We start from the raw sequence: 26,281 nt of genomic DNA on the forward strand, positions 1-26,281 counted from the left end.
GCGTCAAATGATGCCCAAGCTCACCGCATATATATAAGCGTCTGTGATCACTTGCCATCACTCGCATCTCACTTCTCTTTCTATCACTCTCTCTCTCTCTTTCCCTATCTCTTTCTTTCTCTTTCTCGCTCTGTCTCTCTCCTTCCCTCCCACACTCATTCTCTCCACTCACCAGCAGACAGAGAGGGACTCGGTTTGTGAAGAAAGTCAGTTATCAGCATGAGTTATACTAGCGACGTTTACTCAAGCAGTTCCTACAGGAAGATTTTTGGGGATGCTCCTCGTCAATCCGGACGAATGATGCTGAGCAGTAGTCCATCTCGTCTGTCGGCCAGTTACCGCACTCATCGCAGTTATGGCTCTCCGGCTCTGGTCTCTTCTGGCTACCGCAGCAAAGTTGGCGCCGGCCGGAGTACCTTCTCGTCCATGCCAGACACCGTCGACCTGACGCAGTCCACGGCCATCACCAACGAAATGAAAATAATCCGTACTAACGAGAAAGAGCAGCTTCAAGGATTGAACGACCGTTTCGTCACCTTCATCGAGAAGGTCCACAACCTCGAGCAACAGAACAAAGTCTTGGAGGCGGAGGTGACCCTGCTGCGCCAGCGCCACAATGAGCCCTCCAAATTGCATGACCTCTATGAACAGGAGATCCGCGAGCTGCGCTCGCGCGTCGAGGAGCTTACGCACGAGAAGAGCCAGGCGCAGCTGGACTGCGTGCAGATGAACGAGACGCTCGAGCGCGTTAAGGAGAAGTTGGACGAGGAGACCAGGCTTCGTGAAGAGGTGGAAAACACCCTTAAAGGCTATCGTAAAGATGTGGACGACGCCACGTTGTCCCGACTGGAACTGGAAAAGAAAGTTGAGTCCCTCCTGGATGAGATCGCCTTCCTCAGGAAAGTGCACGAAGAGGAGCTGCAGGAACTGCAGGCATCCCTACAAGCCACTCAGGTATAGTAATCACCGAACCAATTTTTAGCTTTATCTTCATCCCAAATTTCAATAAAATGTACCAAAGTTAAACAATACAGTATCGAAAATATTGACAGTCTCTCCGTACAATTTAAAAAAACGAACAGTTCACAACAGGATAACCTCGTCATAGCGTAATTCCACAAAGTAAAACGTTAGAATATTGGGTTACGTTGTTATAAAGTTTTATTACTGCGCTTAAGTCCGTCCCAACTTTACTTAATTACGTGGATGGCTGAGTCATTAGCTGAAAAAGCGTGCCGTGACTTCGCCTTATCACTATTCATGACCGCGCAGTTTTGAGAATTTACAGCACTGCAGCAGTGGTGCCGCTGGAGTGCTGATTAAAACTCCCTCTTTAAATCACACTTTAAGGATCCGCCTGTACTTCCATCATTCCTATCAACGAATATTATTCATTTCAAATCATTATTCATTTGAAAAAAATCATTGGTAACTGGTCTAATTAATTTCTCCGTAATTAGTACTATATGCAACCATACGTGATGATAGAAAACAGATAAATGTAGGCTGAGAGAGAGAGAGAGAGAGAGAGAGAGCGCTTTGGGTAATTAGTTTCTTCGCCTGCTGCGGATAAAGAATAGCGCATAATTCTAGGTGTGGCTCAAGAGAGGTGCGGAACTGGGGTAACGCTGCGTTTTAAAGTAGACTTTATTCTCACGAAGTTTAAAATCGTCCCCGCTCCAAACTTAAAAAAACACTTATATGCCCACATATACCCACCACTGTTTTGTAACTCAATACGCGTAGTAGTTTTTATTTTAGATATAGTGTTTGTTTATCAGTTTAACTATAAACCTTGCGAGCCATTAAAATAATCACGTCCACCACATTAATGGTTTATATTTAAGATGAATAAAAAGAAAGAAGGATGTTGGTGCCTGGATAATAATCTTCTTTGTAAACATTAATTGGAGGTGCTTAATTGCTTACGTTGTCTCTGGGTGCAAATGCGGTTAAAACGCAGAGCCAGCGTCATCTCCTCTGGGCGCACTGGATTCCTGACTCAGCAGTCCGTAGAGCAGCCCCCAGCATTTCAACCACATCCACTACAGGAATGAACCCGCAATGTCTCATCTTAGATCATCTCATGTGTAAAATGCTTTAGTCCTGCCCCACAGTTCAACAAAACCCAAATATTTTAGAAGATCCACATGATTTTATTGCAGGATCGGATAAAATTGAAACTTGAAACATACATTTCATTTAACAGTTAATACATACCCTTAATGGACTGTTTTCACTTTTAAAAATACAAACTCTGCCATTAATTAAACAGTTTTCTCATTTATGAACTTATGTTTAAGTCCACTTATCCCTACAGCTCAGTTTAAACATAAACACACCACAATATTCTTAATTCATCCAAAAGTGACAGTTAATGAAGAGATACACATTTAAAAAAAATTTATAATATCAGAGAGAGCAAACCCAGGCTTTATGTAGTTATTTTGCATTCTTTCTCAATTTAAAAAAAAAATCTTTCCTCTTATTTATTTACATGTTTATTCATTTCCACTTAGGTGTCTGTTGAAATGGATATGAGTAAACCGGACTTGGCTGTGGCTCTGAAAGACATTAGGGCTCAGTATGAGGCCCTGTCTGCCAAGAACCAGCAACAGGCGGAAGAGTGGTATCGTTCCAAGTTTGCCAGTGTTACCGAAGCTGCGGCCCGAAACAACGATGCCATGAAACAGACGAAAGAAGAGCTTAGCGAGTATCGTAGGCAGGTTCAAGCTCGCACCCTAGAGATTGAGGCTCTCAAGAGCCACAATGAGGCCCTGGAGAGACAGTTGGCCGAAATGGAGGATCGCCATAGCAATGAGATTGTGGAGCTGCAGGTGAGTGTTTTGGGAGTTGTGGTGCATGCAGTTGTGTTTGGAGTCCAAAGCATTCAGATCTATTTTCTAAACTACAATATCTGAGGAAAAATCTGGCTTAAAAAGAGAGAAACCAAACTTGTGGCTTAATTCTGTCCTCTGAGACTTTCTGGATAATCTTAGCATCAGCTTTGCACTCATTTGTCAAGCTATTCTAGGTCTTGTCCTGTAGATTTGTCAAGCTATTCTGGGTCTTAAATTTCCTGGCTTAAGTCTAATTTTGCTTGAAAGCCTCAAGAGTTGGAGCAATCAGAAGGCAGTTATTATTATCATAAACCACCATGAAATATTCTGGCAAAACTGACAACTTGTGAGTAACTGTGTTTTCTCTTACAGGAAACTATCCAACAGCTGGAGTCTGCTCTGCGTAACACTAAGGGTGAGATGTCTCGCCACCTGCGCGAGTATCAGGATCTGCTGAACGTCAAGATGGCATTGGACATTGAGATTGCTGCCTACAGGTCAGAACAATCATATCAGAGCTTCAGTGAATTAAGTAACAGAGTTACTGTGAAGATGTATGTGACATATGTAGGTCACAGTCTCAAGACCATATTGAACATGCTATATGGAATATGTCACATGTTATATTGAATATTATTAGATCAGGACTATTTGGAACATTCTTAATCTCTCTCTCGCTCTCTCTCTCTCTCTCTCTCCCTCCCTCCCTCCTTCCCTTTCTGTCTTTCTCTTTCTATATCCACTTTGCAGGAAGCTTTTGGAAGGCGAGGAGTGCCGTCTGAGTACTGTGGGCGGGGCTATTCTGCAGTCCACATACTCTGGGGCATTCTATTCATCAAGCCGTTCCTATGCTCTGAGTGCCGCCAGGAAGGGCAGGGGCAAGGCAGACACTGAGGAGGAACAAGAAGAAGAGGAGGAAGAGAAGGAGGAGGAAGGAGAGGAGGAGGAGGGAGGAGAGGAAGAGGAGGCAGAGGGAGAAGAGGAGGAGGGAGAAGAGGAGGAGGAGGAGGAGGGAGAGGGAGAAGAAGGAGAGGAAGGAGAAGAGGGAGAGGATGAAGAAGAGGAACAGGGAGATGAGAAAGAGAAGGAGAAAGAAAAGGTGAAAGAGAAGGAAAAAGAAAAGGAAAAAGAGAAGGAGAAGGAGCAAGAGAAGGACAAGAAGAAGGGAGAGAAGGTGTCTGCCACCAAGACTAGCAAGAGCTAAACTGCTTGGTTTATCACTGGTTGTTTCACACAAACGTTTGTGCGCGCACACACATAATGCACACATATAACGCGCACACATACACACACACACATGCACACACGCACAGACACACACACAAACAAAAAAACACACATACTCATCTGGAATCGTCTCATGCCATCTCTGCTGCACAATCTCACACACACACACACACACACACACACACACACACACACACACACACACACACACACACACATACGCACAAAGCCCCTTTTCACCTATTTTTTCACCTCCTTCATCCTATCCACTGTTTTTCTGGGTAAATGAAATACACGTTCTGTGTGAGGTGTGAACGAAACACCGAGACAGATAGACCCAAAAGGCAGCGACCGCCTGCTTTGTGGTAAACATTAGCATGTTTATCAGGATTAGACAGCGATTCACAAATGGTACATCATTGATGAAACTCTTAAAGGTCAGTTCAGGGACCACTAAAGAGACATTTGAATATTCAGACAGTTACAATAAGCATGCCTTACAGTATCTATGGGGGTAAATGTGTACAGAAAAGTGCAGTGGACAGTGGTATTCAAACCTATCCTATTTTATCATGCCATTTTAGCCTGCATGTTGTTTGTCATAGAAAAAAAAAAAAAGCTTGAAAGAAATCAAAGGCTTTTTAATGGTAGCTCTCAGCGAACCATTTACAAAAAAGAACTGGTGCATATGGACCGACGTTACTGGTTCTAACTTTAAGGTGCTATTTGATTTCGACGAGGACAGTTGGAAACAGAATGGGTTGGCTTTTAGCAATGCTGTTTAGGCAGAAACATGTAAGGAGCAATACCAGCCGACAAAGCAGACTGATATTTTATCTCAATGATGTTTTTGAAAAGTAAGCAACAGCTGCACGTACAAACAGAATCATCCATTTTTTGGGGGGTGGGGGTGGGGGGTGGTTGGGGGGGGGGGGGGGGGGTTAGGTTGAGTAGTAAAATATTTAAAATCCCCTTCAGCCCATCGCACGGACTTGGAAGACAAAACACGCTCGAGTCATCATGAGGAAAAATATCTTTCCAGTCCTGATCCCAACAGACACGACGATAGTTATCCATCCATCCATTCATACACCTGCATCTATTTCACTACAATGGACACAGCACTGTAAAAGAAGCAACTTTCCTTCTCTGGGGGAGATAAATTCTTTAGAGTTTACTGTGAGGCCTTTAATGGAAGCTAGTGCATCAGACAGAGTCTCACCTTGAAGAATGAAACGTTTAAGAATTACGAAAAAACTAAAGAACTGCTGCTATTTCTTTCTTCTATTCCTGCTTTCCCTCTGTTTGAAAATGAAAAAAAAACAAAACAAAAACAAGATTTCCTCTTGATTCATTCATTTGTCATCTTGTGAATGTCACCATATCGCGATCGTAGTTATAATCTCTCTCATTCTCGTTCAGAGCTGTATTTGAGATACGTGTCCTTGGAGTCAAAACTAGACTAGACATAAGAGATTCAATCCCCTTTGTGTTTCTTAAGCTTCAGTGCTTGTCTGCACGTAGGTGTGCATGCCTGCGTGAACGAGAGAGACAGAGAGAGAGAGAGAGAGTGCGTGTGTGTGTGTGTGTGTGTGTCACATGTCTCAAACAGCACGGAGCCCAGTGCCCATTCTGTTGATTAGCAGCTGCTTGTGATAGCACTAAGTCTCCACTCTCACTCTAACGGACTGTCAACTAGTGTAGAACCTGAAGAGGTCCTGACACCACTGGGAACAGACGCAGCACGGCAGAAAAGGGCTAACGGTAACCCAACCCGCTGTCGTCACGTTGTGGCGCAAAAAAAATACGCCTCAGTAAGGGGCATTTTGTTTCAGAAATTTTGTCACATTACTTCGCAGTGCTGTCACAAAGTCAGATGTCACCTGAGGTTTTTTTTTTTTTTTTTGTCAGATTATCTGTGAGATTGAGAGAGATTATTTTCTTGAAGCACACTGCATAATCTCAGATTACCATCCTAGATGAACATTCTTCTCCGTTGTGTCTTTGAGAAATGAATGAATCGACAGGAAGCGTTTGCATGGCCTGAGTCTGTGTGCTTGATTACACTGAGTGGACGGTTTTAGATATGCTTGCTGTGATCAAATGTAATTAAATTGCCTTAATTATGAAGAATGACAAACAACAACAACAACAACAACAACAGTCAATGGGGTTTCCCACGCATTTTCACATGTCTCGGAGATGGTTCAGAAGTGCTGACACTCTCTAAAATGTTCTGCTAATCAATTATGACTGTATGTGCTGCTAAATCATACAGTGATGTTTCCCCTTCAAGCCAAATAAAGCCATTGATTATCCAAACCGATTACACAGTGTCGTGTTTGCTATTGCTCTTTATCTGAAGTGTCTTATGGATGGTTGCTGATATTTTTTGGACGATTTTACTCATGTGGACATAACTCTTTGTTCTCTTTACTTTTTCAAAAGTTTACTTTAGCAGAACAAACTTCTCAAGAGAGGTTGAAAAACAAATATTCATGTAAGCAAAACTTAGGCACAGAGAGAATCAATGTAACACTGTGAGCCTCAGAGAGAAAAACCTTTTAAGTGTATTGTGGAGGGCTGAGCATTCATCTAATGTATGAGGCATTGAGTTTACACAAAGTTTATGTGTGTTTGTGTATCTTACAAATAATTACCTGTCTTTGAGATCACATAGCTGTGGACAGGAAAAAGTTTTTCTCCTCATGATATAATCCTACCCCCAGTCTTTTGCCTTGTATCAAAAGCTCCCACTGTACACTTTACTGTAGAACACTGCATAGACCTTGCCTCTCATATATAGAGAGTGTACAGGTTTAAGCTGCAGTTGATTCCGCTGTTGCTAGGCGAGCACTGTTTTACTGCCCTTGTGGACAAGACCCGGTTTAAAATGGAAGGAGCATTAGGGTTAGGACGTGGGATGTCCGTTCAGTATTAAAGATATTAATCAGAAAGCTGTTTAGGCAACTTGCCAGTTTTTCTCAAGGAATATATAATGTAACACTAAGGATTCGTGTGCAAAAAAAAGTTTCTCTTGGTGAAAACTGAGATGACAAGCCATCAAAAGTATATCTTAGACTCGCCTGGATTTTCAGACGAAATGTAATTACAGTGTGGAGGTGCAGTCATATTATTGAATAAAAGCATTTATTGATTACCGTGAACAATAAGAGATTTATTCTTATATTATAAATATTTCACCATAAGTTTTATGGCAGTCCTTCAGTTTTGCCGAGAGACCGCTCTCGTTAATTATGCATGCGTCTCCCGAACAACTAGTCTGTTGACGGAGAATCGCCTCATCCGCCTCGAACGAATGAAGGACGACCTCTTCCTCCCGGATGCAGTCCAGCGGGAGTCGATGGCGTCTTGTCCTTTTTCCATAAATCTCTCAGGTCTCTGATCTCCACTTGCTTTTTCACTTCGGCCTGAAACACCAATCTCAACCTAATCTGTCCCTCGACTCAGGTCGGTCAACTCTGCCGACAGCAACGACAGCACAATAACTCTATCTGCGTCTTAGGCCAAGATTGAAACACCCTTTCATGTCGCGACATGGCAATAAAACTCTTAAATAAAACTCTTTGGTCGAAAAAGGCCGTGTTTTAATAGATGAACCCGAAGCCGTGGAAAGAGTCAAATTATGCGTTTACTTTTGATTCTAATGATGTATAATTGTAGGATGAAAGTAAGCTGTCAGAGATCTAGATGTGTAAATGTCTAGGGGACAGGAAAAACACAAAAAAGAAGGTCAGGAGATGAGAGGAGGAGGAGGAGGAGGAGGAAGATGAAGCATTTGACAGTGATGATGATGATGATAATGATGAGGATGAAGTAGAGGACAAAGAGGGGGAATTAAAAAGAAAAAGAAAACAGTTCAATATCCCATTAAACACCACATTAATTACACTGCTGGATTCAGTCCATTATTTTTGCCACACAGGAAATTGTAGAGCACATGTTTGTCAGTACATCTGCCAGGATTGGGGAATCTGGCCGCCCTGCTGGCCATCCTGTGTATTGTTGAGTTGTGCTTTTGTTTGTTTTGGTTTTGCCATGTGCTTCTGTTTGTCCCTGTGTACTCCTGTCCCCGCCCCCCACCTGATCCCTATTATTACCTCGTTTGTCTCCTCCAATAGTCTGTCTCTGCTGTTTATTGTTCTGTGTATTTAAGTCCTGTGTTTGTACCTGTTCTTTGTCAGATTGTGACCTTTTGTTCTCTCTGCCAGTCTGTGTGTTTTGCCTCCCGTGATCTGTTATTTTTGACCGTGTTTACCTGGATCTGTTTTTGCTTTACGTTTTGGATTTGGTTGCCCTGTGGATCCCTGGCTCTGACCTTGTTTGTATCCTGTTTTTGACCAATCTTTTGCCTCACGATTTGGATTTGTTTGCCCTCTGAATTTCTGGATTTGACCTTGGACTGGACACTGTTTTTGAGATTTGGATTCTGATTTTTGTTCTAAATAAATCTTATTTTACTCAGTGGGTCTGCGATTGGGTCTTGGTCTGTCAAATCCTCACAATGTTATCCTCAGATGCACTGTAACATCTCTGAAGATGACATCATTTCAATTATTCATACAGATGGAGTTCATAACAGACAAAGTTACTCTCCTCAACCTTGACTAAGCAAATGCAATGACTACTCCCTCTGAGTACAGTTACTGCAGCCTAAACATAATTAACCCAGATTCAGTTCGGTGTGGTACCTGGGGCTCTCTTGCACAGCAATGCTTTGCATTGATACAGGTCTGTAAAAGGTTAATATTTCAAAAACGAACATTAATAAAAAGTTAACGGTGCAATGCTAAATCTTATTCAACTCACTACTCTCAAAACTTATCCCAGAGCAAATGAGATTGCTTAATCTGTACATAGGTGAAAAATAATCAGTCCAGATTTAGATAAACATGCTACCTTTTTACTAAAGACAACAGCTTAGGTTCTTTATTTAGATAAACATGCTAGCTTTTTTCTTAAGACAACAGGTTAAATTAAGTTCTTCATTGATCACACATACACTAGGAACAGTGAGCAGTGAAATTCAACCTCTTAGTTTGACCCATCCCATACACACGCAGTTGGAGCTGTGAGCACGCACACATCAGGAGCAGGAGCAGTAGGCAGCTGCAGTACCCCGCTTGCTCAAGGGCATTTCAGCCATGGATGTTGAGAGAGTGTTGAGGAGGTTCATTCACTCCCCCCTCCCACATTTTTCCTGCTGGTCCAGGGGATCGAACCGGCAACCTTTCAGTCACAAACTCCTCTAACCTTTAGGCCACGGGTGCCCCGTGTTAATGATCCAAATGTTATGAGTTTTTTTTTCTCTGTTAGATAGGGCTTGCAGAAATAATTACTGCAAGTATCGATGTTCCGCTGACTGTTCTATAGCAATGTCATTTCTGAATTCAGAACAACGCAAGAAATCTATTTGGAGAATGCAGATTATTGTTTCCTCATGCTGTGTATTTATAACAGAGATTCTTCTCCTCAAAACATTTCATATCTGCAGGTCTCTAACTTTTGTGAAAAAGTACAAGTGGATTTGTCACTGATAAAAAAAAAAAACATACTTCCCCATTTAATGATTTCAGCCATTTATGATTGACACATTGATATCATTAATGCAATGATCACATCATTTATGATGTAAACATACCAGCTTAAAATATTTAAAATAGCTATTTTGGTGTAACTGGGATTAACTGATAGACTCCTTACTGTATCCTTCATATGATGTATCTGTGCAAGCTTATCAAAAGACAAATTTAACAGGAAGACAGGTAGAATTTATGACTTTCTACCTCACTCTCTCCTTTCCATTCATACTGACCTCAAATGACCCCCCCCCCCCCCCCTCCAGCCCCCACCCCTCTCTTACTCTGTCTTTTTCTCTCATTACTCACCTACTGCTATTTATAGACTTCTGCATTGCAGATGTCCCACAAGTCTGCAGTTTTGCAGTCGTGTGTGAGCTGAAAGCTGCTCCTGAGTGCCGGCCAAAATTCTGCTGTGTCACGGTCAAGCAGAACACACGCCTTCTTCCTCGCATATCTAATAAAGCATGACATGGCAAAAATGAACTTCATCACATTTCCAGAACGACCCTCACTGCAGTCACTGCGCCTCCTTCAAATGATGGAGAAAAATTCAGCCACGATTTCTGGTATGTTGAATAAAATTACGCACAAAAGAACCGTATGGCACCTTTGGTATGTCGTTAAAGAGTCAAAATGAGAAATGAATTATGTCTTTCCTCACTTAACTGACTCACTCAGTCAGTAAGTAATCTAGTCAGTCAGAGACTTACTCACTCTTTCCTTCACTCTATCAGTCACTTACTTTTTCAGAAAAATTCTCGTCCTTGATGTTAACAACAGCAATATTGAAAATACAACGTCTGAACATCTGAATGCGTACTCTGAGTGTGGGTATTTGCAAACCAGAATTGCTTTCAAATGCTAAGATAGGCACTACCTGAATGAAAGCACTACCTGAAATACAGCTGCTGTTTTCAGAGACGCCATGTAGTCTGAATGAAAAATGACGCCCCCCCCCCCACCTCCCTCTCTCTCTCGCTCTCTCTCCACCCCCCCCCCCCTCCCCCCTTGGGTGATTATGTTCTTGCGAGGAGAGAGAGGCAATACAGACAAAACCATCAATCAGTATGTGGGTGGGCAGGTCAGTCGGTGGAATGAATCTGCTGCTGGTAGATTTACCGTGTAAGGCGGCTCTTCTGTCTGCATCAGTCATTCCCACAGAAATCTCATTGGCTGTTGAAACACGGTGTAACTCATGCTATAGTGTTAACTATGTGTCAGAACAGATCATAACTATATATAGAGTTCCAATTTATGCATTTTCATGATCAAGGAAAAAGAATCCAGATGAACACTCATGTAATTGATGAAACTTAAAAAACAAAGAATTTCCATTATTTTATTCAAATTCCTGTTTACATCATCATACACTTATGCTCTGACTGAATGAAACGAATCACAATAAATGTAATTAATTTACGAGGTCTAAACTCTCCCATGAAAAGGGTATGAAAAGGGAATACAGAGCTTTTTCTTTTCATGTACTCAAAGCCAATTTCCTCACGCTGCCACTGCAGGAAGACATTAAGTATTCATTTGGTCTGTCACAGCACAAGGCCATAGTAACACTCAGTACTGCTATGGAGAGAGAAGACACATGTGCCCCCACATACACACGCACACACACACATACACATGCACACATACGCGCATGCACACACACACACGGACACACACACGGACACACACACGCGCACACACACACACACCACAAGATCCTGATAATTATCCTCTTTATAACATAATAACAAGATAAAAGCGAACTGCATTTACTCAGGCACAGTAGAAAAATATAAACGTGCTGAAAAATGTCAACATATCTTTACAACACGTTTCGGAAAAAAAATAAGCAACTCTCGAAGCAAATTTAGCAATCTCTGCTGCACTCTAGTGTCTGTACTTTGTACCAGATTTATTTTTGATTATTGAGATCGCTAGAGGGCGCGTTTCTTTGTTCAATCCTCTGCGCACGCGCAGACATGTGCAGAACGCTGTTTGGATCATCTAGCCGTACTGCTAACCAGTGACAGAGGCGCTGTCGAACCTGACGGCAAAAACAAACGGTCACGTCTGTATTAGTCAATAGTAACGCTGCATCGAAATACGAACGAGTTACTACTTGCACTTTCAGATTTTCTGGAGTCATTTAGCGACAGAGCGAGGTAAAAATGACAGAGCTGAGACACAGAGGTACAACGGACAATGAGCTGCAACATCAACAGTCGGATGACAAGGTAGTTTACTGAATCATGCTGAGTTTTGTTGCGTTATTGGAGACAGGAGAGGCAAACGTTAGCCAAGAAATCAGTGGAAGCTAACTAGCCAACACGTTAGCTTGTAGCTGTAATTATCAGCAATTGAGCTTTAATGTGACCCTTGCCAGTGAATTTACTTACAGTCTAATGGTACAAACAAGCCCATTGATTATTTATTCCGTAATATGTTTAAAACACGTCAGGGTAGCATATGCAAATAAACAGATCAGATTCATTGATATAACCATGCTAGTTATTGCTGCCTCTCATTTAATGGGGAGTTGATACTCGACTGTTCGACAGTCTCTCTTGGCTAGCTAGCTCAAAGGTCATCCACAGACTGATCGGCAGTGAACGGTTTCAAACATTTAAATCTTGTGATCGAACAGACGATTATGTGAGACAATCCATACAAATCCGCATCCTCTCTTTAGAGAGCAGAGGAGCTAACAGATGACTTAAACGTGAGTACGTGTAGGTCTACATGTTGGCCAACCAGTACGCTCGTTTGAAATAGTTTGTCTAATTATTGACATGTTAAGGTATAAACCACACCATTTGCAGAGGGCTAAGTCTTTGGTACCTGATTTTTAGTGAGTAGGACAAGATGTAGTATTTCAGACTAGCTGTAATGTATGGGAGTAAGTGAACCAAATACATTTTAATTTTAGAAGGGGCGTGGCTGTAGTGGTTACAAGCTAACTGTACTTAAAAGGAAAATTTAACAAGATTAGAACGTAACTTGACCCCAAAACCTCACCCATTATGTGTTGCCCTCAAATCATATGAAATCACACACATACTTCAGAGACGTTGTAGCGACCATTTCTTACTGAGATGCGGTTCGATTAAAATGTTTTTCCAGACTTGACAGCTGAACTGTCAGGGCAAACGAAGAAGTAAAGGCTACATTAATGTACAAGCATGGAGTTAACTTTGGTATGCATCAATTAGAATATTCATTTGCGTGCTCTGACATCATAGCATTTATTTGTCCGATATTAAACCGTCACAGGTTTCGTTTATATTGCAGGGGATAGCGATTTTTCGCTTATGTTCCTCCCACTAATTTAATGAAATGATGCACTTCCAGTATCACTGTAAAGTGACCAGTGAACTACAGCAAGGACATATTGTTAGTAGATTGCTACATTAAGCAGAACAGCCAGTCACTAATGGGACTTAGCGTACATAACGGTTGAGTTTTTTACTTTTACTGAGGATTCAAGGTGGATGTTGGCTGTAGATCCATCAGACTAAGACAACAATGCCTAAATAGGAAGGCTTAACACTCTCCACAGCTCTTCCAGGTTTTGTTTTCAGCCCCCTCCCATGACAGTCCCTGCAAGGCAGACTTGTGACCTCATTAACCCCTCACATGGAGAGTGATCTAAAACTCATTTTAGCCATGTTTAACATGTAACAGTTGCAACTAGACAGTTTCCTCTCAGATGTTCATGGATTGTAATCAGATTTTGTACCACATACATATGTAGCATTAGTAGGACATAGTGAAAGGTGTTTGTTTCTGTTTGTGTGTGTGTGTGTGTGTGAGTGTGCGCGTGTGTGTTGTTGTTGTTGTACACAGTCCTCCATAAACATTCAGTTTGTTATTCTTATAAAGGGAACAGACTGAATTGGGTTACTTAGCTGTAATGTGAACAAACAGGAATTCTGTGGCCTTGTCCCTGTGGGATGCTTTTGGGTTTAAGACAAATCTGTATTCCCAATGAGGGCACTAAAATGTAGGTCAGTAATTAATGTGGCTGAAAGCCATGTGAGAGACCCAAAATCTATCTCTGTAGTCCATCATAACAATTAAGCACTAAAGGTTGCTTCATGAAAGCCAGGCATAGCTGATATTGATGGACATTGCTTTCCTGCTCCAGCTGGATCCTTTCAACTTGATGTGCACAGAGCATAACCCTAAACATGTAACTATGTCCTAGACTAGACAAGGTCATTTACTTACAAAACGGGTTAAAGACAAAACTTTTTAAATGTTATGAAATGTTTAAATGTCATTAGAAAACAGGGTCATGTGGCCAGTTCATGACATAGTAAGCAGTTGCTCATTCATCTCAATGAGACCGTGAAGGAGACTGTAAGGTCACATAAAATGAGAAAGAGCTAGAGTTGCGTCTTTGTTTATTTGTTTGTTTATTTATATCTGGGTCCCTCTGTGATTATATCAGTTGGATATGTTTTTGAATGACAGCGAGTCATGTTGTTCTAATATGTTACCGCTTTTGTTTACTTGTTTTTGTTACAGTCAGCTGGTTGATGTAACAGCCTCAGGGTACTTAAAACTGAAACTAAAAGCATGACTGAAAGACCTCATTTGTTCTTACATAGAAGAATAGCCTGAATAAGGCCACATATGTAAAGAATATATAGGTTTGGAAAAGACCTCATAGCAACATGAGGATATCTAAATATAGGCTAGTTGGCCTTAGCTGAGGGGTCCACTGACTGTGTGTGATGCATTCTTTCCTCTCACAGGGCCCTCTTTGTGAGGCTAACTCGATTAGCAATGCATTTAAAATCAGGCCTCCGGCAACCATCAACTCTGCAATTTTCCTGTTAACCTCCTGTCTCTCTGGAGGATGTAACTGTGTCGTTTTACAACCACATCATAGCCTAATAAGTTAAGATTTTTAAAGAGAGACAGTTCGGTCGTGCTGATCCTCGTTGCTTTGTACTGCTTTAATAGTAAACAACTGCATATTTGATTTGTAATTTTTGTAGTGTTGATTAAATATTTATACACAAGAATATTCTTCACTTTAAGCCAGTGGAGATCAGTAATGCAGAGTTCCTGGTAAGTTTAACATGAATTATATATTTTTATTGTCCTGCCAGCATCCCTCTACACCCACTGTGTGGCAGTTTGGAGAGGCTAGGTGTGTTACCTTATTAAATTCACACAGACCATTTTCTGGTTTATTTTTTTAACCAGTCTGGTGCTAAAACCATGTTGTCGTAACCCGTACTGAACCTCAAGGTCTCTCTTTAATTTCGTAAGACATTACAGTTTCCTCTGACAAACACACACAGAGTGAGGGAGAGGGCGGGAGAAAGAGAGGGAAGGAGAGAGAGAGAGAGAGAGAGAGTGTGTGTGTGTGTGTGATGTAATAGGAAATGCAGTTAGTATAGCTAGCAGCTCTGTTGTGTTTGAACTTGTCAGTCAACCGTGACGCTTACCTGTTTTAGAGCCAGTGCCTTCCTGTGTCTATTTACTCTGACTTAATACAGAATACATCTTCAATCTCTTAGTCATTTTTCGTGTTAACGACAGTGCAATGGGCTGATAAGGTGGTATCGGTTGGACACGACCTGCATAATGATGTTTTAGAGGGTAAAAATAGCCTATAGAGAGATGCTATTCCTTAACTGACCTCAGTTTCAGTGTTGGGGATTAGCATACGCTGCACAACCCACACAGACGCTTTCTCAGAGTAGGACACAAACAAACCATGACTCACAACCTGAGACAGAGAATACGGCCCGTGCTTGCCAAAAGAAAATGGAGGAGCACTTTGTTTCTCACCCCCCCCCCTCTCTCTCTCCCTCTCTCTCGCGCTCTCTCTCTCTCTCTCCTTTCTTTGTAGAGGAAACTAGTGAGACCTCCCCACTGTTCCTGAAGAGCTATTTGTGGTTTGGAGAGCGAGAGTATTTTTAAATTGGAGCATCCTGACAGGCAGGATGTAGCCCCATCACCATGACAACCCCCAGCCCACAGATGGGCGGCTGAGGGGGAGGGGGCTGTTCCATCAGTTTGATAGATTGAATGGGCGTTCTCATGTTTTTTTTTGTTGTTGTTGTTGTTTGTTTTTTTTTATTTGTAGGAAGTGCTTTCCCGGGGCTTGTCGGCCTGTCACTTTAAGGTTTGACTTAAAATAGGTACTTAATCATTTGTCACAGTGAGACATAGGGCAAGAGTGTCAGACCAGCTGGTCATGACATCCCAGATGACAGCAACACGCTTCTGAGGAGGTGGTTTCCATGACGATGGAGGATGGTCAGTTGGCCTCAGTCTATACAGGAGACCCAGTATTGGGACTTTTGCAGTGATACTCACTCTATCTGACCCACTCCATGTAAATTTACATACATATCATATCAAATCGTATCAGCATTCAAATTTGCTACTCAAACCAGGTGCTGGCAATATGCTTCATGTATGTGGATTTTTTAAAATGATGTTTTAGTCAATTATATCTAAAATTAGCCTGAATTTTAATACCATGTGCTTTCTTTTTTTTATTCTTTTTACCTCATTTCTCCCAAATGGTCATGTCTAATGAATGCCCTGTGCCAAGAGGGTGAAGGCTTGTATTTGTCCTCTCATCCATGCACATTGAACCTGCCAGTTCTCTCCCGTCTCCACGGGAGTGCAGTGCCTGTGAGGTCCCTCGCTGTGTCCCTGGATCCACCTGTCACTCTGCACGTCTCTCATTGACTCTGGCCGGGGGGAGCAGAGTATCGCTGATGACCCTCGTCCATCCTGCCCCCTTTAACCACTAGCACTAATGCACAGATTGAAACTTGGATACCTTGGTCCTGGGGAACAATGTCATTTACAGCCCTGCTCTCCCTCCATATCTCTCTTTATCCGAGTGTTTTGCTCCGCTTGACAGACGTATCGCACCCTCATTCCTTAGTAACGATAATAAGAGCAGCAATAAAATACACGTCAGTTCTGTAACTAATATCGCACAGAGGGGATCTTGTGTGTTCAGCGTGTGGCCTCAGGGTTTGCTTTGATTATAGAGGATGGTGCTGTAAACCTCTCAAGAGGACGTTGTTCTGCCCACTCACACATGTGTCAGAATATAATCCCGTGTATCTGCTCTCCCCTCTGGAAGGGCTCCGAGTCGGAAAGCAAAGCGGAGAGAGACGGAGCCTCGGACAGCGAAACCAAACCGGACTTCGGAGTTCCCGACGTCCCCGTCCCTCCCGACGACACGCCGGAGGTTCTGAACAAAGCCCTCTCGGGCCTGTCGTCACGGTAACCCCACTCGGCCGCGTTTGTTTAACTTTAGAAGAGATGAATTAGGCTCGTGTTTCAAATCGCTGTTAAAGTTCTTAATTATATTACATAATACTGTCTAGACTGTCCATAGACTGTTTATCAACATACACTCTGCCTTTTCCCCCTTCTTGTTTGATTCAGGAATTATTTGTTGTTGTTTCTGCATTAAACACTTCATTAAACACATATTTCTACATGAATTTTCTTGAGCGAATGTGAACACGTCTTTTCAGTTCAGCCACTGCTTTGTTAATGCAGGCATCCACATGATCCATGTAAGATGCTTAACATGTAACTAGTTGTGTGAGAGTTTCAGTGCATGTTTGTTAATAGGTATGTAAATTAATGTGTGTTGATTCATGATTGTGTGTTATGGCAAAATACCCATGTATAAATACAAGCAGGAGATAATGCATGTGTGTGTGTTTGTGTGTGCATGTGTGTGCGCGTGTGTGCGCGTGTGTGTGCGTGTGTGCCTCTGTGTGTGTGTGCCTGTGTGTGTGCATGTGTGTGTGGGATCAGATGGAAGAACTGGTGGGTTCGGGGGATTCTTACTCTGGCTATGATCTCCTTCTTCTTCGTCATTATCTACCTTGGCCCCATGGTGCTAATGATGATAGTAAGTGCTCCTTTCACCTCCTTCTCCTCCGTCTAATCATCAAACACCTCCCTACAGTCACTTAGACACACTTCACTTAACATACCCAAACACCAGCATCCCCTGGGCATCCTCCCGTGGAGCCAGTCACTAAAGGAGAGCATCTTTTATGATTGTTTACTAACTAACCGCTGTTTATCTCTGTTACAGTAGAATGTTTTATTGTCCTGTTTCCACCATAGAAATGTTTTGTTACCTTCTTATGACATCACCGTCATCTCTTTCAATTCATTCTCCTGTCTGAAGGACACTCAGTAGGCGCCCATCTGTGCCAGTAAATACAGGGCTTTGAGAGTCAGCGACTCAAATCAGGCACGTCACTATTAGACGACACCACACAAAGACGGTCCTTTGTATTCCTGAAAGTAGTATTTGGAAACACTTATTCAAAGGACTATGAGAACAAAACCAGCAGATTACATGATTATAGTTTGTGTGTGTGTGTCTTCATTTCAGCCTGTCTGTGCTGTTTCAGCTGTGAAGGGTTTTTTTTTTTTGCTCTTATCTTTTACCAATCCACACTATCAGTGTGCATGCATATCACTCACTTCACATTTCTAATGCCTCGTTACCAGCGCCATTTTTATAGTGAGTTTTTACACAAATCATAAATATCTTATGGTAACCTTCTGTTGTGTGGCTTTATTTCCTAATGGGCAGCTTTTATAACAGCCAAATAAGAAATTTCCCTCTGGATCAGTTTGATAGTATAATAATTGTGTTGTAATGTAAAGACATTATTTGAAGTTTGTCAGTGGAGCATCACTAATGAGATACTGAACAGATGTGTGGTGTGTTTACTGCTAGTCACAGGTTCTAGAACATAGTGTCATTCTAAATATAAATACACTCTGTATACAATTCCATATGTAAACATAAATAAACTCATGTTTACATATTTAGTTTATGAAATAGCTTATTCTCTGAGGTATTCAGACATGATACAAATTCAGCTTTATCCTTCATGCTAATTTGGACTCTCACGGCCTTATGTTTTATGTAGAGTTGTCTCTAGATCGATGTGTTTTGTATAATTATATTTTCTCTGTCTTCCCTCTGCAGGTGCTGTGTGTTCAGATCAAGTGTTTTCAGGAGATTATCACTATTGGTTACAGTGTTTATCACTCCTACCACCTCCCCTGGTTCCGAACCCTCAGCTGGTGAGACGCCTTTTCTCCTCTTCTCTTCTCTCTCTCTCTCTCGCTCTCCTGTGGTCACTTTTCTCACTTCTTATCTGGCTCTCTCACTCTCACTCTCTCTCTCTCTCATTTTCATTATCACTCACATCTGCTCTCACAGTTGGCGGCCCAGAACATTCGTCCGCTTTTATTTACAGGTCATCAGACCATGTGTTGTTGTTGATGTTTATGTATGTGTTTCTATTGATTTGGTGCTTGTGTAACTTACAGATTTGTACGTTTTAAGTGTTTGTGTTTGGCGCTTTTAATTTTCACTTTGCTCAGTTGTTCGCCCAGCCCATCACTCGCATGCCACGTGACCAGAGGTAATTCTGCTTTGACACGAAAGTCGCGCTCTCTTCAGAATTTTGGAATTGACTCTCGGTTGACTTAGTTCCATCACACAGGACGGTACAATCTCAATTCAAATTGGGGAAGAAAGTGATTTTAACACAGCGCAAATCAAAGAAAAATTCTTCTCAATGGCCTTTTACCCCCTCCCCTCCACAGCCAAATCACCAATCACCAGATGAGAGTCATCAAAATTCTGAATTAATATGTATCATAAACGTCACGTAGAGCCAAGAGATTTTAGTTAGAGGGAGTAGACTCTGATTGTAAGCATAATTCATTTTGATCTCTTTAATGTAGTCCTCTGATAGTAGTGTGGACTTGTAAAATCCTGAGTTTGGCTAAATTTGGCCCAGTCTTATATCCACAGTGTGTTTAATTAATTCTACACTGATGTGTGTTATCATGCTGTAGTGTAGTACATTCAGTAACACATTGGTGAATTGTGTATCTTTGGTGATTGTGTAAATGGGTTAGAGCAAGATGATAATTAAAACACAGGGCTCCAGACTAACTTTTCCACTGGAAGCACTGGTTTTACCAACTTTCTCAGTTGGTTGCACCAGCACATGATTTAATCGCACCCTTTTTATTGTTATTTGGCAAGGCATAGTGTTAATCAGTGGCCTTGCATGCTGATGAAGAGTTGTCTTAATTTGCATACCCTAGTTTTGCATTGATGTGAAGATTGACAGTGACTCGAAACTTGATATTTGTAAAATATTTTAATCTGACCAGTACGTTTCTCTGCCATGAGCAGTGGCTGACAAAATAGGTCATCTTCTATCATATCATTGCAAACGAAAGCATAACAAAAATGATACGAAATAAAAGCACAGCATAACAGTAGCGTGTATGTTTTTACCTGTGCTCTATGGTTTTACTTTTAATGATATGTTTCTATATAATTACCTTGGGTGTTCGATCTTATGTTATTACTGTTTTTACTGCTGCACAACCAGTTGCCCCTCTGGAGACAAGTAAAGTTCAGCTTAACTGTGTTGACCTGGTAACAAGTTTAGAGCTGCACATTGCCTACGATTGCCTACAATTCACACACACCTTAGCATTCCCCTCGTACCGCAACCAGGGGTACTGCGTTAGCCACTGTGGTTGAAAGTAGTGATTTTTCTTCTTCACCGAGTCAGTTGGTCTCTCCCTGCCAGCACCCGCACTCTCATCCTCAGCTGTGTCTGAGTCGGAACCTCTCGTTGGCTCTCCCTCTCCACCAGCCTTCTCCTCTCTCTCTCCTCATTTCTCCTCTCCACCAGCGTCTTCCCCTCTCTCTCCTCATTTCTCCTCTCCACCAGCCTCTTCCCCTCTCTCTCCTCATTTCTCCTCTCCACCAGCGTCTTCCCCTCTCTCTCCTCATTTCTCCTCTCCACCAGTCTCCTCCTCTCTCTCTCCTCATTTCTCCTCTCCACCAGTCTCCTCCTCCTCTCTCTCCTCATTTCTTCTCTCCACCAGCCTCCTCCTCTCTCTCCTCATTTCTCCTCTCCCTCCACCAGCCTCTTCCTCATTTTGTTTTTTAAAATAATCAGCTATAGACCGCTTTATCTTTGCAACACAGTAACAGCTAAATGGATTGTTTTGCGCGTTGCATCATGTTCACCGTGTACATGCGCACTGATGATGGGAGTGCTGTCAGGGAGAGGAAGAAGTGAAGAAGAAAAAGTACGACTTTTGACCACAATGGCTAACGCCACACCCGTGCCGCAGTACCAGTGCCCGGAGCCTAATGATCAACGCGCACCCGGACGAATGCGACCACGTGAAATTTTTAACTCGCATGCTCTCAAAAAATGGTAGCATATGCGACCATTTTGGTCACAGTCTGGAGCCCTGAAACAAACTTTCATTGATTACTTTGTCGTTTGGGTAAAGACACAGCTGTTGTGTGCAACTCATAATATTGGACCAAGAATTTGATTTGCTTCACGCCCCTTTCCAAATTGTTCAAATCAAAAATGCCTATAGTGTTTGCTAGTTTCTTCTAAACGCATAAACACCTTTCCAGAGATTTTCTATGTGAGTTGAATGGAATAAGCTAAAAAGGCAGTTTTGTCAATGTCAGCAAAGTTTCATTTCTGCACATTCAGATGCGCGCGCTTTCTCTCTGACTAACTGTATCTCTCTCTCTCTCTCTCTCAATCTCCAACCCCCCCCCCCCCTTTCTCTCTCTCTCTCAGGTACTTTCTCCTGTGTGTGAACTACTTCTTCTACGGTGAGACGGTGACTGATTACTTTTTCTCTCTGGTTCAGAGAGAAGAGCCGCTCCGCATCCTAAGCAAATACCATCGCTTTATCTCCTTCACCCTCTACCTCTCAGGTTAACACACACACACACACACACACACACCCTCTTCACTCCAAAAGACTAAATACAATGAATATATGCTGAACACTTGGTTTGAATTAAAAGCCTCTGAGGAGCTAGCAGCTTGAGGGTACAAAATGTAGGATTCGGGTTTTTTTTTTTTTTTTTTTCATATGTCTAAATATGGGCAGACGTGCAAGAACGTGTTCCCTCGCCTTTGGTTTTTTTTTGCATGAAAACCCAGTTTAGTTTTTTTTTTGTTAGCATGTAAATCAGGCCAACACGGGGCACTTTTCAACAGGATGTGGTGAGACGTGCTCGTGTGTGAGCGTGTGCGTTTGCGTGTTCTTTCTGTCCGCTGCGCTCACGTATGAAGAACAAGCCCCACCCTACTCCATCAACTCAGTTTTTCTTTCAGAATACAATAAAACGAATAAAGTACAACTTCATATTCAGTAATCCGCAAAAACACGTTTTTTGCACTTTCATTCGTTTTGTTATTGAAGCAACACGACACACGGCAGAACAAGGCCAAAAAAAACCAACCCCAAATGACCCTGCCCCAGAAAGAGAAAGGATATCAGTCGCTTTTAACGGATGAAAGTAGCTCAGGATCAAGGTTCATCAGAGATCTTCTCATGTGACTCTGTCTCTCCATTCCTCTGTGACTTATCAGCCGGTACATATGAAAGTATGACGGTTGAAGACTATGACATTTCTTCACAGTGAGAAGGTCAAAAAATTCACGTACCCCCAAAATACCTTATCGTTACTGAATGTTCCCTGTTTCGTCCTCATATGTATCATTAATTGCTTTAAAAAATTAAGTTAATCTCTGAAATGCAGGCCCAACAATAAACACTTTGTTACTTGTATAGGTGGGACTCCGAAGATACCCTATGACAAAGTAGATGTTTTTTTTCGTAATATTTAATTAAATTAAAATGTAACTTTAATAAGGGTGTATAGCTGATTGTGTGCAAACCCTATGGAAACTTCTCTGTGTGAATCACTCTCTGTGCACAAGTCTTTTTCTTGAGAACCTTGTGGCTATAGCGAGGTGTCAAACCCCAAAAGTCTGAAGGCATTTGGCAACCCGCAAGAACAGGGTCAAGGGACATCCTTTTTTTTTTTTAAGCTGTGTTTGTTTACGTGTTTACTTGTGTGTTTACTTGTCTTTCTCTCATAGGATTCTGCATGTTTGTGCTAAGTCTGGTGAAGAAGCACTATCGGCTGCAGTTCTACATGGTGAGCGTGGGAGCGCGAGGCCCGTTCACAGCTCTATTTATAGCAGACCTGGTCTACCATCGCTCCGAGCCAGGCCCGGGGAGACAGAGACCCAGTTTTCACAGCACAGGCTGCGTCTGTTCTCATAGCATAACACACACACACACACACACACACACACAGAGTGCTGGGCATGATGCCACATTTACACATTCTGAGATGACCATCTTTGCCTGTGTGTATTTTTGTAGTAGTCAAGTGTAAGGAAGTGATGTTTGTGTCGATAATTTCATTCTTTAGTCATTTTCATCCCTTTTTCGTGATAGCGTGCTGTTCTTTGTAAAAAGCAAACCTGTACTAATGAGGCAAAATGAGAAAGTTTTGTGCTGTTTGGTCACTTGATTGATTATTCTCTCTCTCTCTCTCTCTCTCGCTCTCTCGCTCTCTCAGTTTGGTTGGACTCATGTGACTCTGCTCATTATCGTCACCCAGTCACATCTCATCATTCACAACCTGTTTGAAGGAATGATCTGGTAACGATCTCTCTCTCTCTCTCTTTCTCTCTCTCCCTCTCCGTTTCCGTCTGCTCTGCACTCACTCACTCACACGTACAAACACAGAGATGTTTACTATAGTCACATCCCATTGCTCACTAAAGTAAATGATTTTAAAATGAATGTTTTGAGAAGGACAGTGTTTACAGTTTGTCTGAAAGTCTTGGTCTCAGAGCAGCAGTAAGGACTGCCTGTTAAATGAACTCTCCTCCTCTTACCCATACAGGTTCATCGTTCCTATCTCCTGTGTCATCTGTAATGACATCATGGCCTACATGTTTGGCTTTTTCTTTGGCCGCACACCTCTCATTAAGGTACGCAACATCAAAGTCAACGCACGCACAAACGCACACACACAAACACACACTCACTCAAAACCCCTTACGAAACTCTCCTCACATCTTGGATGAAAACAGATGGTCATCTGTTTATTTCCCAACCACAACTAAATTATGAATGGTGGGAACACCAGATTATTGTGGGGGTTTCTTTTCTTCTTTCTGTCTTTATTTTTTTTTTTTTTTGTGATGAATTTCTATATTCTGTTACATAATCATCTTTTATTTAGATATTGTGGATCTGCTGCTGTCATACATAATGGGAATTTTTTTGTTGTAGCTGTTTTTCCCAGGCTGACTGGAAATGACTGCCTTGTTTGGTTTGCATAATATCAATAGCAGCGTATTAAGATCATTCGCTATAACGACTCCAGCGGGGGTTTTTTTTGTGTAAGTGAAACACGTGTTTCGTCCGCAGCTGTCCCCTAAAAAGACCTGGGAGGGTTTCATCGGCGGGTTTTTTGCCACCATTGTCTTTGGGATCTTGGTGAGTAAACGTTTGTTTATCAATATTTGCGCAAGAGTGAATAAGAGGTACACACAGTCGCTCGCAGGGCCGCCCAGCCTCCGTCTTTTCTATGCTTAACACAGCTGCTCTTGTAAGAGAATGACATGTGTTAGGTTGTCTGTGTGTTTATACTCTTGCTGATTGTAGTCAGAGAATATAAACATTGAAGCTAGCGCTCTCTTGCTCGTCACAATAATAAGAGTTTTTTTTTTTTTGTTGTCGTTGTTTTTTTTTTTTTTAAGAAGGAATGTTGATAGCCGTACACAAGCATCCTGGCTTTCTGCCTTCTGCAGCCGGTGTCTGAAACCAGACAGTTCCTCTGTGGCTGTGAAGACTGTTGTCTGATAATAAACAATTAATAAACAAAGGGAGTGAGTGCTTCGTTTCAGTGTTTATATTTCTCTTGCATAAAATCCTTCAGAATCTTGAAGTGAACGCTTAGTTTAATATAGTTAAAGCAATATTGTTAAGAGGGAAATAGCCTTTTTTTTAAGCACATGTGCAATTTTTCTCTCCTTCTTGTGTCTCTTCAAAATCAGGATCATTTATCATGTCTAAGTTAATGTCAACTTTAGGCACCTCCAGAAGTGTCTGTTGATGTCTGTGTCTTTTTTCTTCGTCTCTCTGTATTCCCCTCGCTCTCTCTTTGTTTCTCCAGCTCTCCTACGTGATGGCTGGCGTCCGATACTTCGTGTGTCCAGTGGAGTTTAACAACGACACTAACCGTTTTACAGTCGACTGTGAGCCTTCGGAGCTGTTTCAGTTACAGGACTACACCCTGCCTTCTGTATTGGAGTCTCTGACTGGATGGGTACTTTCCATACCCTTTTACCTATACTAACAATACCACAGAGTCTCACACCAGAGTCAATGTTTTTAGCCTTTTACCCGTACTAACAATGCCACCGACCGCACCAGACTTAATGCTCTGGAGACCAGCGCAAAACCCATCAGCCCAAAGGTTAGCGTAGCTCTCACTCCCGAGTGTAGCAGTTAAGTAATCTGTAAGACCATTCAGATTTGATAAAACCTTTCTTCCTCTCTGTTTTCTCTCTCTTAGTTCTTTAGTCTGTTGCAGAAATAGATTAATTGGAGCGTTAGTCACTTGTTTTTTCCGTCCCCTCTCCATAGACAACGGTGAAACTGTACCCGTTCCAGATCCACAGCATCGCTCTCTCGTCCTTTGCCTCCCTCATCGGCCCGTTTGGAGGTTTCTTCGCCAGCGGCTTCAAGAGGGCATTTAAGATCAAGGTCAGGGGGTCAGGGGTCACGTATGGTACGGTGGGAAACAGAGTCAGGGTTAATTCAGGATGCCTGAGTTTTCCAGTTGAACTGATTCTTTGTGTCCCCCACCGTGCAGGACTTTGCCAACACCATCCCTGGCCACGGTGGCATAATGGATCGCTTTGACTGCCAGTACCTCATGGCCACATTCGTCAATGTCTACATCGCTAGCTTTATCAGGTATGAACAATCCATCTGTACACCCAGTTAAGGTGTCTCATCGCGTACATGTGAAATAAATTCAGACTAACAACATGTTGCTCTCTCTCTCTTTCCCTTTTCCCTCCTTTTTTTTTTTTTTTTAAACCCTTTCTCACTTTCCAGGGGCCCAAACCCCTCTAAAGTGATTCAGCAACTCCTCGCCCTGCGATTGGACCAGCAGCTGCATATATTTAACTCCCTGAAGGCCCATCTGACAGAGAAGGGCCTTCTGCCTGCGCTGGAGGAAGCAGCCTAACCGTTGTCCTATCCGAGCTTCAGAGAGAGAGAGGGAGAGAGAGGGAGAAAGAGAGGGGGGGGGGGGTAGCGAGAGAGAGAGGGGGAAAGAAGGAGAGAGAGGGAGAGAGAGGGAGAGAGAGAAGGGGCGGGGTTACAAAAGGTCGGGGGAATACAGCAGAAGAAATCAGAAGATGACAAAACAACTAAAGCCTAAAGCCTTGGTTCATTCCATTTTCTATGGGTATGTGTGTGTGTGTGTGTTGGAATGAGAGTGAGTGCGTTTGGGGTTATGTGTGAATGAATGTGTTAGAGTGGAACAGTATTTCATTTTAGGTCGCTATATATTTCTTTGTAAAAAATAAGATCTATATCTAAATATCTATGTACAACACAAACACAATGAAGACATGTAACGTTCCAGTTATGGTGAGATTGGCCTTACATTTCCACTCATACGCGGTGTATTCT

At 42.2% G+C, this 26,281-nt stretch overlaps 2 protein-coding genes across 2 annotated transcripts; both read left to right on the forward strand.

The window, feature by feature from the left end:
- Positions 1–219: 219 nt before the first annotated feature.
- On the forward strand, positions 220–7,847 carry neff1 (neuronal intermediate filament family member 1; the record flags this gene model as incomplete). Its single annotated transcript, XM_030791256.1, has 5 exons — positions 220–954; positions 2,520–2,837; positions 3,213–3,337; positions 3,591–4,014; positions 7,839–7,847. Coding segments are annotated over exons 1-5 (1,611 nt in total), but the record flags the coding sequence as incomplete, so codon positions are not given.
- Positions 7,848–11,825: 3,978 nt separating this feature from the next.
- Positions 11,826–25,866, forward strand: cds2 (CDP-diacylglycerol synthase (phosphatidate cytidylyltransferase) 2). Its single transcript, XM_030791672.1, has 13 exons — positions 11,826–11,904; positions 16,794–16,936; positions 17,483–17,579; positions 18,681–18,778; positions 21,337–21,476; positions 22,654–22,712; positions 23,142–23,224; positions 23,472–23,559; positions 24,002–24,070; positions 24,750–24,902; positions 25,223–25,342; positions 25,452–25,555; positions 25,700–25,866. The coding sequence occupies exons 1-13, from the start codon at positions 11,839–11,841 to the stop codon at positions 25,830–25,832; spliced, it is 1,353 nt and encodes a 450-aa protein (XP_030647532.1). The 5' UTR covers positions 11,826–11,838; the 3' UTR covers positions 25,833–25,866.
- Positions 25,867–26,281: the final 415 nt, after the last annotated feature.

Source organism: Chanos chanos, chromosome 14 (assembly GCF_902362185.1).
Source record: "Chanos chanos chromosome 14, fChaCha1.1, whole genome shotgun sequence".
In the NCBI taxonomy this organism is placed as follows: Eukaryota; Metazoa; Chordata; class Actinopteri; order Gonorynchiformes; family Chanidae; genus Chanos; species Chanos chanos.

Excerpts from the sequence above, each read along its gene's own strand:
- cds2 (XM_030791672.1), top strand. The coding sequence starts at position 11,839 with ATGACAGAGCTGAGACACAGAGGTACAACGGACAATGAGCTGCAACAT. Across the intron at positions 11,905-16,793 it reads ATCAACAGTCGGATGACAAG|GGCTCCGAGTCGGAAAGCAA; the intron begins GTAGTTTACTGA and ends CCCCTCTGGAAG. Across the intron at positions 23,225-23,471 it reads CTGTTTGAAGGAATGATCTG|GTTCATCGTTCCTATCTCCT; the intron begins GTAACGATCTCT and ends TTACCCATACAG.